This window comes from Hylaeus anthracinus, unplaced genomic scaffold, assembly GCF_026225885.1.
Source record: "Hylaeus anthracinus isolate JK02 unplaced genomic scaffold, UHH_iyHylAnth1.0_haploid 11985, whole genome shotgun sequence".
Lineage (NCBI taxonomy): Eukaryota > Metazoa > Arthropoda > Insecta > Hymenoptera > Colletidae > Hylaeus > Hylaeus anthracinus.
In genome coordinates this window covers 1,821,495-1,833,561 of record NW_026534333.1, presented here as the reverse complement: position 1 = coordinate 1,833,561, position 12,067 = coordinate 1,821,495, and the positions used below count along the sequence as shown (strand labels likewise).

At 36.8% G+C, this 12,067-nt stretch overlaps 1 protein-coding gene across 1 annotated transcript; it reads right to left on the bottom strand.

Annotated features, from left to right (window-relative positions):
• Nucleotides 1-5,133: 5,133 nt before the first annotated feature.
• On the bottom strand, nt 5,134-11,888 carry LOC128886699 (delta-1-pyrroline-5-carboxylate dehydrogenase, mitochondrial). Its single transcript, XM_054141824.1, has 7 exons — nt 11,648-11,888; nt 8,218-8,431; nt 7,705-8,139; nt 7,205-7,615; nt 6,933-7,111; nt 6,670-6,858; nt 5,134-6,605 (listed from the first exon to the last, which is right to left on the bottom strand). The coding sequence occupies exons 1-7, from the start codon at nt 11,689-11,691 to the stop codon at nt 6,371-6,373; spliced, it is 1,707 nt and encodes a 568-aa protein (XP_053997799.1). The 5' UTR covers nt 11,692-11,888; the 3' UTR covers nt 5,134-6,370.
• Nucleotides 11,889-12,067: the final 179 nt, after the last annotated feature.

Here is a 12,067-nt window from a genome sequence, read left to right as displayed (position 1 = left end):
AAATCTAACGTTTCCTTTGTTTCAAGGGATCGGAGAACGGGGTCCTTGTTCTACTACTCTGCCTTGTGTTCTTTGAATCGAAACGAAATTCTTTTCTGGTTATTAACGTCTTGCTGATCGGGTGAAACCGTACACCACCGCTCGGGAGTATGTGGACACAGATAGAAATAAATATAGCAAAAGTTGCGAATCTATTAACCCTTTGCACTCAACACCTTTTTTTTTTAAGTATCTACCAGCACCTCGAGATGCTTTCTTGGCATTCTACATTCTACATTCTACATTCTACATTCTACATTCTACATTCTGTATTGCCACGAATGCTAAGCTTCGATTGACTTCGAAAATCAGATCCTTAATTCGAGAGTTTTCTTTTCCAAAGAAATGAAACCTAAAGAAACATCACTGCTGGTAGATTTGCTGCGTGAATCCTAGCGGTGAGTGAGACTCGCCTCTCGCGTGCAAAGGGTTGATATCAATTGTATCGCATCGCGAGTAACGTCGGTTGGCTGCCGAAGCCTTCTGGATTCCAAATTGTAAACGAAGGTAAAACATGGAGCTCGAACGCGATAAGACGTGTCCCTAAGCAAACAAGAATAAGTCTCCGAGGTAAGATGGCCGAGCGAAGGATCATCCTAACAGGATTCCTAACGTCATCGAAGGTAGGAGGTAGAGATTCGTAAGAACACCGCGTCTGAGCAGACCTCGTCTCGTAAAAGCAAGAGAGCCGCAAATGTACATCGGGATTTCCAGAGTGGGACGAAGTAGATGAAGAAAGTATTCGAAGCCAGAAACGATGAAGCGACGGTGGTTAAAAGCGGTGCATCAAGTAGATCAAACATTTGTGTTGGTTCCCAGCAAAGGACAAAAAGGAGAACAGAGAAGGGAGGAAGGGGTCGGGTGGATGTGCGGAAGGGAGAAATCTTTTAACCAAATGATGCGAGAAAGAAGGATGGAAAACGGAGAACCGTCTGGGATGGGTGGTGAGGAGGTACGGGGAGCTTGCTACGCAATTTTAAAACCCTTCGAGGAAGGAGGCGAAGATAGCCGTCGGACGTGGGGTTTCCAGTGGGAAATAAAAAGTTCTGCAAATTTGAGTGGTGGTTTTAACGTTGGACTACGAACCACCGCGCGGCTGACCGTCTATAAAACCGCCCTGCGTCGATGCCGCCACCGAAGGCGATTCCCGCCACGATCGATTCTAATTAAATGGAAACGCTTTTACCTACCCTCGAGAACCTACCACGACCGTCATCTTTTTATCGCGACGTCATGAATAATGCCCGAGCTGAGGGCGATCGCGGGGTACGTTGTCGCAACAACGCTCGCGACAAACGTTCGCGGAGAAATGTTAATAAGTACTCGGGGGCTTAATTGACCGCTTCGAATTAATTGGATGATGGCTTTCTAAGGACTTCTTTTTGCGGTAGTCCAGCATATAAACTTTTGGTAGTCTGTTCTAAATATTTTCTTACACTGCTCCGAATATGTTGTTTGTCGAGTTTATAGTGCTTAGCTGGGGAGCTACCGACTATTCGTTCCCCTTATTTGCTATTGCACTTATCTTATTCCTTATTTTTTCACCCTAGGAAAAAATTTCACCCTGTGAAATATTCATTCGAAGGGCACCCGCGCAATACGACGTCTGCAAATTAGTACGAGAGATAAATATGCGCACGTAACGAGTGTGTCCGCGTAACGATACCAAATTCAAGGAGGAATCTCCTCCAACGAAAGATCGCACGATGCGGAACTCGCGAATGCGTCCCGGCGATCGATGCGGTTCGATACGCGTACTATGACAGATACAATACATTATTAGAAACGTTCGGGGGGTGGATGGGCGGCGCACGAAAAAGAAAAGATAAACCGAGCCGAGCCCTTTTCAGACAGCCCCCGAACGAGGATCCTTTTCACTTTGTATCGTTCTCCTAAGAGCATTACAACCGCTTCCAGTTCTCCGATCGGCAATGATTTCCAAATGGCATTCACGGTTCTCCGTTTGCAGTAAGCCGTAATACCACAAGTGCGGTCGACTGTAAGTGCAGATCTCCAGGAGGACCGGCCTGCTGCATAAAGCTTCACGTGAAATCGCAGGATACACACACACACACGCGCGCGCGCGATATCCTCGAACCTCCATTAAATTAAAAGCGATGCACGATCGACTCGCAACTAGCGAATACACTCGATTCCTGAAACGAACTTGTCTTTCGAGATGAAGGGTCGAAGTTTAAGGCAACACTCGAACTTGTAACGAAAGGTAAGTTTTCGTTACGATGGAGCTACGAGATCATACCATTTAGGAGCACGGAGTTTCCGCAAGCAATGCTTGACAAAGTCTGGCAATCGAACCAAGACTTTCTATTAAAATATCGTCGATATCGAAACGATAATTTAGGGACATATTTAGGACACCCCGATGTATTTTTGGAAATTTATTGAAATGTTTTCATTCAAATGGATGAGTCAATATACGAGTATCAATAATACTCGTCACGATTACAAGAGTCGAGGGTTGCATACATCAAGGAAGTAGAAAGATAAATGCCATCCACGCGCACTCTTTGTCAAACTTGTTTATAGTATAAACATAGTAACAGACAAATGGGAAACCGTCCTAAATTAACATTGGCATTCCCTTTGCCACCCGTACCTTTGCAAGAATGTCTCCAAGGGAGATTCGAAACTTTGATACAGTTCTGCGCTAATTTTAAGAGGCGGAGTCGAAAACGCTCCGAGCTTCAAAATTAAACGAATCTTCTCGACTCGGGGAACTTTGTGATTCTGAACTCGCGAACTTCGTAATTCATTGGACCTTCGGAAGTATGGGAACTTTGTTTCTCGCCGTGACAAAATCTCGAGTGTATCTTTGCGAACCGGTGCGTCGAACATCTCGCAAACATCCGGAAACGGGAAGGGTGTCGATATGATTGTACTATACGTTATATCGTACGATAAAATTGTACAACATTTTGTAAGAGCGTGATATACAATACGAGGGTAAGCGCGTGAGTGTATCCGTGAATGCAATGGTTACGCGGGAACGCGGTGCGATTTGTTGCTTGTAATAATTCGGAGTTCAGTTCGGTCGAGACAGTTGTAAAAGTCGGACAATAAATAAATTCGTTGTCAAACTGCAATACGTTTTAAAGTCATTCGATTCCTGCATTTGTAATATTGTATTAATACGCTACTGATTACGACTACTTGTTAACAAATCGTTGATATTCTTAACGAGACTTTCTGCATAAAAGCGCATCCTTTGCAAAATATTTATTTCCAGTTATCGCGCTTTCTTCGTCGGTTTCCCTACTACGGACCAGCGTGTAAATATTCGTTTACGCGATGAGAACAGACGCAGCAGCGTCCCAGAAAGTACTCGTCGGTGGTTATGATCGTCGCGTCGACTTATTAGAATTTAAAAGCGTCTCGTTGACGTGGCTCCTGCCCTTCTGGCTCTCAACGTCACCGATAACGATCGACATTAATTAAAGTAATCGTCTTAGCGATGGGAGTGCACAGATTTCGCCGAGAATAAATAATGTATGAAACCTTCGAGGAAGTCGACCAACGAAGGGTGAATAGAAAAGGACAAAGGGGAGGGGACGTTCGGAATACATATTTATTCCTTTAACGGCCGTAAACCTGTGTTTATTTTTTTTTTTTCTTTTTTATGTTTCCGCATAATGTGCTCCACATGCATCAACGTTAAGGTAAAACAATAAAGAGGTATACATAGTGATCACGAAGATTCTGTTTTTTTTTTAAATAACAAAATACACGTGTCAGCGCGGCGGACGTGGCAACATAAATGTATATAAAAATAATATAATGTTTATATTTATATAAATATGTTGTATTAAATAAATCAGATACATGTTCCACACCATTTTATTAAAAATTAAAATGGTAAAGCCTCTTGTAAGTTACCGTTCGTTATCACATTTGAATTTATAGAATTGGTTACATGAAAGTGTATGGTGTTTTCTCAACGAGTTTCTATTTTAAAATAATAGTAGAATGTAGCAAATTTTTGGAAGAACATTGAAGAAATATAGCATAAATACAAGAAGAGATGAAAATATTGTATCGTATATTCTATATATTCGTATGCTCGCGCGATTCATGGACACAAAATTGGTATCGCCATCTCGCGGTCAAAAGGCCGAACTAATTTTCCAATGATTTGTTCATTTGACACTTATTAGCGCCTGTAATATCTGTTTTTTCGTATAATTAGCTTGAAATAAAATTAAACAATAAGTCTACGGATTAATAAAATGGATAGCGCGTGTGTAATTATGTTAAATTTATTAATTTTATTAATAATTATCGGCCCTGTAATTAGTGGCGCCATCGGTGGGAAATCGCCCAAGTTTGTAGTGAAAATAGTTCTCACCGTTTCTATAAGATGTCGCCACCAAAACGTTTGAATCGATTCTACTTTATTTATCATAAATGCATAGTTAATGCGATTCTTTGCTTTATAACACTACAATATGCTGTTTAATACGTCAAATTTATTGTTTTTATGAATAGACATTTATTTCTGTATTAATTACCAACTCTTTAGTTAATGACGCCATCTTACGGCAACGGTGGGTACTACTCTCACTACAAACTTGAGCTTTTCCTCACCGATAACGCCACTGATATATATATATATATATATATATAGCGCCATCTAGTAGCATGAATGAGAACTAATTACAGATAAAAATAATTACTACTACCACCTGTTTAGATAAACAGATAATTATAAAGAACTTATGCTTGGTGAGCGGTGAGGAGTGGAATTTCTGGATGCACCCATTCCCTACCTTGTCTGAGGTTTTGTCTAGCCTCTCAGTGATTCTCAGACTGAATTGATAAACGTTTAAAAAAAAAAGAATGTTATATCATGATAGCGAATCCGTGCAAGAAATCTTGTTAATATCTGAGACATTGCTGAACTCGTTCTTATAGTTTCATCTGCGTCGACAAAATATTCAATGACTAAATGCAAAAAGAAATTTGATGATCTTCGTAATTAAAGTTCCATATATTTGTATCAAAATATAAATAGGATGCAACAATATATCGAATCTAGACGGCTAATGAATTTTAGTTGAGAAATTTACATCGCATACGTCTATTGTATAATGTTTTATTGCTATGGTACACTTAAAATAAATTACATTATAACATCAGCCACAACATCTAACATATTATTGTATATTTAATTAGTAATCACCGTTCGACTTGCAAGACTCTGTCTCAATCACACTGTCAACAATAACATTCCCCGAACGATCGACGAACGGGTGTGACAACATAATTTAAGGGTAACTTCTGCATTTTACTGTGTTCGTCCCGCTTCTATATATTGTCTCATGAATTACACAGTAAAATGAAATCGGGCTGCGCGTTTACAACGTAACATCGGTCATATGTAAACGATCCATGTAAGAAGAATATAAAAAGGGTGAGGTCAGAAAAACACAGCAAATGTTTTCTTTTTTTTTCTAACTAGTACGCATTCATCACAATCTCCAAATACACCTCAGATATTGTGTTTGTTAATCATCTTTTACAATTTATTAACGACACTCGTGTTTGACTAATGCTTTTATAAAAGTTCATGCATCGTTTCAATGCACGACCAAATGAAATGCTTCTTTGTCTGCGACCATGTACACATATATTCCTGAGATATTAAAATATTATTGTACTGAAAATTGATCTTAATAGTATTGACTCTACACGCTGCAAGTCGCGTAACGTTATTTTCATCTAGAGGCAGCAATATTAAAGTGAGCTTCCGTAAGTTTAGGCAATCATTACGCACAGAACGAGGTAACCGTAGTACAGAATTTTGAGCGCGACGATGTGCGATATGTAACTTTTTACCAAATGTTGCGCTACGTTACATCGCCCTGCACTCAATGCGCACCTAGTCTAACGGCTTCCCACATGGTTTACAAGTCGTATCTGTCTCGCAGCTGTTCATATCCTTCGTATTGACGGCAAACTAATCGATCAAACGATAACACAAAAAATGTTCTAATCAATTGGTACCCGTGTTACCAATCGCTAAATACTCTTTTTGTGAATCGACTGTCTTTATCGCGAGTGACCATGTGTATAAGCATTTTGCTTTATAGTATAAATTTCTACAAAGCGCGAGATTCTTGCATCGTAAGTGCAAATAGCGCCACGTATACGCGAATTTGATGAATACACGTAAAAAGAAATGCAAAAAGATACTTCCTCATTTTTATCGAATCATCTATAGCCATCAGCATTTCTCGATTTGTAAGAAAAGATACTGCTGTACAGTATATACCGGTTCATTTAATTACTGCAGGCTGTTAACAAATACTTACACCTAAGACCTCATATATTCGTAATCGTATTCACGCAAAGGGACGAATGTTTCTTTAATAGATTGTGGCGACGCCCAGCGAAGAGCGTAATGAGGACCACCAGCTTTATCGTTTGTACCAGACATTCTACTACCACCGAACGGTTGCTGACCAACAACAGACCCAGTCGATTTGTCATTGACATAAAAGTTACCAGCTGTGTACTTGAATTCCTCGAGTGCTCTCCTCGCCCAGCTCCTAAAAGACGAGATAGGATGAGATGATTGTATCGAAATATTCTAACATGAATTAAAATACTTACTCGTCTTGTGCAAATATCGATCCAGTTAAAGCGTAAGGTGTCGTAGATTCTACTAATTTCATTGTTTCTTCGAGTTTTGAATCGTTATAAACATAAATTGTTAACACAGGTCCAAATATTTCTTCCGTCATTATCTTATCTTTTGGATCTTTTGTTACTACTATTGTCGGATCAATGAAGTATCCGTGTCTGAAAGAGTAAATATGTACATTAAAAACAACAAATCAAGAAGATTTATCGAATTATGCAAAGTAGAAACGCACGAATCATCGTATTTGCCACCACCGATAATTTCTAAGTGTGGTGTTTTTTTGGCATGTTCGATATATCCGGTAATTCTTTTAAATGCAGCAGCATCTATAACCGCTCCAGTGAACATAGTGAAGTCTCTGACATCGCCAATCTTAAGTTTGTCACGAATCGATAAAAGACCCTCTTTTATCTAAAAATAATAACGAAGACAAGTTTAGCTTAAAAATTAGTTTCTCAAATTCCCTCTTACAAACTACATTCATAATGCACGCGTAAGATATACCTTAGACCATAAAGACTCTGGAACATACATTCTACTGCAAGCTGAACATTTTTGACCATTGTATTCAAAACAGCTTCTTATGGTCCCTGTGACAACTGATTCCACATCAGCAGTAGGATGTATAAAATGGAAATTTTTGCCGCCACATTCACCTATCAATTTAGGATAGTTTTTATATTTTCCCAAATTTTGACCAACTTGCATCCACAAACGATTAAATGTCGGTACTGATCCAGTAAAGTTAATTCCAGATAAATAAGGCGAAGCAGTTATATTGTCGCCGAAAACAGGACCATCGCATGGGATAAAATTTACTACGCCCGGTGGTACACCCGCTTCTTTACATATCTTGAAGATCCACCAGTTAGAAAGTAGAGCTGTATCTGATGGTTTCCAAAGAACTGCGTTGCCCTAGAAACATTTTAAAATGTACATTTATATTTTAATTATAGTAACTAAATTTATTTATTTAACACAATTTTTAAGAAAAAGATGTATACCATTAGAGCAGGCGTGTAACTAAGATTACCACCAATAGCAGTAAAATTGAATGGTGATACTGCTGCAACAAAACCATCCATTCCGCGATACCTCATCGAGTTTAAAGTTTCTTTGCTATTGGGTGAAATCGGTTTATATTTTAGAGCCTCTTTAGCAAAATATCCGTGCATTCTGAAGAAATCAATTAATTCTGCTGCGCTATCAATCTCTGCTTGAATAACTGTTTTGCTTTGACCAAGCATGGTGGCAGCATTCAATTCTTGCCTATATTTATTTGCCATAAGGTCGGCTGCCCTTAACCAAATATCCAACCGCTTTTCAAACGGACATTTTTCCCATTCCCGCTGTGCCTTCACAGCAACGTCTATTGCCTTTTTGACTAGACTAGGCGTTGCCCAGTAATACTTTGCAATTTTGGCTTTGTGATTATGCGGCTAAAAGATATGTCATTATCAATGTTGATATGTACTCTATCATATTTATCATTATTATTAATAAATATTATGACTTACCATGACTTGATATCTACATAAATCAGTTTTAATTTCCTCATCTCCGATAACCAATGGTACTTCTTCGCATTCTTTAGACATTTTATCCAAGGTCTTCTCCAATGCAGCCCTCTCAGGGCTACCTTTTTTGTAACTAAGGACAGGTTCATTTTCCAGAGGAAATTCAGGAAGATTTGGTACTGGTACTATTGTTCCCAAACATCTTGTACTGACTCTGTAAACAAAAGTAATAAGTACAAACCAGAGATGAGCAAAATTTTGTTTTAATACAACACAATGTATAACACGAATTATTACTTTTAATTGTTTATCTCATTTTTAGCATTGTTCAAACTTTTTTGTCTAAATAAGAATTTTGCCCATCTCTAGTATGAACATTTTATGTAATGCAAATCTCAGAAGTCATGTTTAATTTCATGTTCAATGTCCCTTCTTAATTGTTTATATGTTTCCTACTTAAACATTCTAACTACACTTATGTTTACATTTACAAGCATGTATCAGATAATGGAATCAAACAAAGACAAATATTAACTCTCCAGACATTTCTCCCTATCATCTCTAAATGTTTATCTGTGTACTCTGTGGTAAGAGTTAAACCTATACTGTTATCTTCGTCTCGAGATTTCAGGAATTAAGATATTTTCCTCATGTAATAATAGTTAATTTTCTGATATAAAAAAGAAATGTTGATATTCACAATTAAAATATACATAACAACAAAAAGATGTCATATAATAATAACGATAATGATAAGTGTTCAAAAGTAATATAAATAATAAATATGATGAAATTAATGCAAAACAAAAATACGCATAAACTTGTATGTATGTATTTTTATATAACTCATAATATGTACAAGCAATAATTTCATACATTTAATATTTGATCTACATACTATTATACATCCGTATTTTATTAAATATAATATTTACAACAACTAAATAATATTAATATATAGTTATTCGTAAGAAATATTACAGAAAATTCGTTTTAATTTAATTGTTACATAAAAGAATAGAGACACTTATTTTAAGGAGATAAGGATGTTATTTTAAACTTGCTTGCATATGTGAAACCAATACCACGGTCAGACTATTATGTAACGCAACGTCAGTGAACCATGTTATTACAGTTATCGCTATATTACTAATTACACGAAACAAATTTCAATGGCAGAACCGATGTATCTAATCTCTATCAATGAAGTTGTAACTTCGTTACAAACGAACCCCCGAAGTTACAAAAATGATAAACAATTTGTTTCATTCATTTCGAGAAATCATAAAACTGTTTAATTTTCGTTGATACATAACCCCGTGGAAAAATCCTTTCCGATTAATAAAGCAGATCGATTTAACAGCTGTGAAGTAAAAACATCACGTATCGATTAGCAAATATTGGGGTCAACACTAAATTCTGCTGTGTAATTTACATATTTGCGGATGGCCGGTGAAACACGTATGCCTTGGAACATGGTGCTACGTGATATGTCGTCCATGTAGGCCTACAAAAATATCACGTTTCAAGGACATGCATGTATTTATGTATATGCAGTCCGTAAATAAACTTACAAATTTGTATCGAAATTAAAACAAGAATAACCAGTTTAATTAACAACAACATACATCGTTCAAATTCTTAACAATCATATCTGACAATAGTTCCAAGTACTTTGCATTCCTTTGCGCTCCTACTTTATAAGATGACCTCGTATCTATTTTTTCGCTTTTTTTTTTATAAATTATGCGTCTGTTCAACTTACTCGTACTAATGTCTTACTCTACTCAATTGATTTGTAATTTGTGTATTTTTCATACAGTGTAAAAAGAATTATACATTATGAACCTTACACGCTAATGTATAGGTTAGAGTTTACGAAGGACAATCCTTAACATTTAACATTTTCCATTGTACATTAAATCAAAACATGATATGGTTAAAACGTGTAACGTTTATATCGATTACATTTGAAATAGACATTTATACAGAATGTCCCGAAAGTCCTTTCCTGTTCTAGAGAAATAAATTAAATTTCAAACAAATATCTTTACGTAAATATCAATATCTATATCATTGTGTTTCAATTGTTCAATCTTCTTTAGTATTTTATACTTTGATCCACGTTATTTATAATTCACGAAACGTGTTTTTAGGATGACATATCTCATCAACGGAACGAAACGTTGTATTTACAAAAAAGAAACAAAACGATTCGCGACTAAACTTCGAAAGCTGTATCTGTGCGAGACGAAGAGTTCAAGAAATAATCGCTAAGCTTGGTAATATATTTCACAATGTAGCTAACCGATTTTACATTCGTTGAAATATTGATGTGGAGTATATCGAATCCATCAAATAATATGTATTTAAATACGTGTTAGCTTCTCAGTTATATTTTATAATGTCTAATAGACGCGTAATTATGTCATAAAGGTGCTCGTCGAAATAGACGGAAACATTTGGGGCCTCCTGTACATATACACGAGTGACATAATACATAGCCGATAAGATAAACAATCTATAAAGTTGCAGAATTCTCGTAACATTCCGATATTTTTCTAGTCTCGTATATCTCGGCATATTCTTTGACACAATCGTAACGAATACGTAACATTGAAAACGCTAGCCGTTATTGCAGCCGCACACCTGATAAAATATGTAACTAAGCCACTGGTTTAGAAATGATGTATATTATAACATATAATTTTTTCTTTTACTTTCATGGCAAGCGTATGTTTTTTTTATAATATTATCGTAATTATTATTCTATTATTAATGGACCAATTCTCTTTTTCCATATACTCGATAGCTACGAAGTTAACATTATTAATTTTCTTTACTTGCTTTCGGAATTTCAACATTATGTAAGTTCGAAACGTGTAAATAGTATGCACGAATATATTTCTTCGGATTGTCGGCATTGTCATTCAATTCTAATATTTCGCAAACATTATCCTAAACCTTATTATTATAAAATACGTTAGAATGCACGCTCAATGACACTTAGATTGAGGTAAACATAATACATAAAAAAAAAAAAAGTGCTGGATTACCAAAGAAGTTGGTCAATGAACTGTCAAAACGACACGTTTCATATCCGTTTTACAGTGGAAAATTCCGACCGAGCCACAAGGTAGCCTATCCCTTTCCTAGACAAGGAAGAACGATACAAGGTAGAGGAAATTAGACAAAGAAGACGAATCGGAGGACCAATAACACCAATAAGCTGACATCTACCTACATATATGCGCGCCCCTTCATTTACCTTCGGATGTTGTTATACGGTGCCTTGTGTCAATGCGCGAAAATAATCAATATACGTTATCTAGGATTTGATACGTACAGTAGAACAGACTGTTTAACTGTCGAAATTTTTATTACCGCTTGTGTACGCTTTTCACCTCGGCTTTCTCATTTTAATACTCACTTTTGACTGTTGGCGATTAAGACTTGACGGCAAAGGGTCAACATTTTCTTTCGTTTTCGTTCGCTTCTTCTTGTAACTTTTTACATCAACACGTTTCACCTTTGTCGCGTACGCTTCACAGAGCAATCAATGTGTTTCGCTCACAATAATCACCGTAAAGACCGATCAAGGTACCGAATTCACGAAACTTACACGACGATCGCGGCTACCATCGAGCAAATAGTGAGCTAAACCTGCCCCCACATGTCCCCACCCTCCTTCAATACAACTATGAACCAGGGACGTAACTGAAGCTTCGAAATGTAGAGGGTCCACTGATCAAAGCTGTGAGAAATATGAAATACTGTTCCGAATAATAAATGTTACAATGAATGAAAATAAAAAGTCATTCCAAATGTAACATGGAGATTTGAAAAATAA

What these genes read in the sequence shown, in the direction of transcription:
- LOC128886699 (XM_054141824.1), bottom strand. Translation starts at nt 11,691, where the DNA reads ATGTTGACCCTTTGCCGTCAAGTCTTAATCGCCAACAGTCAAAA. An exon ending in TATGTAGATATCAAGTCATG is followed by an intron (nt 8,140 to 8,217) that starts GTAAGTCATAAT and finishes CATATCTTTTAG; the next exon opens with CCGCATAATCACAAAGCCAA. An exon ending in CAGAGTCTTTATGGTCTAAG is followed by an intron (nt 7,112 to 7,204) that starts GTATATCTTACG and finishes TATTATTTTTAG; the next exon opens with ATAAAAGAGGGTCTTTTATC.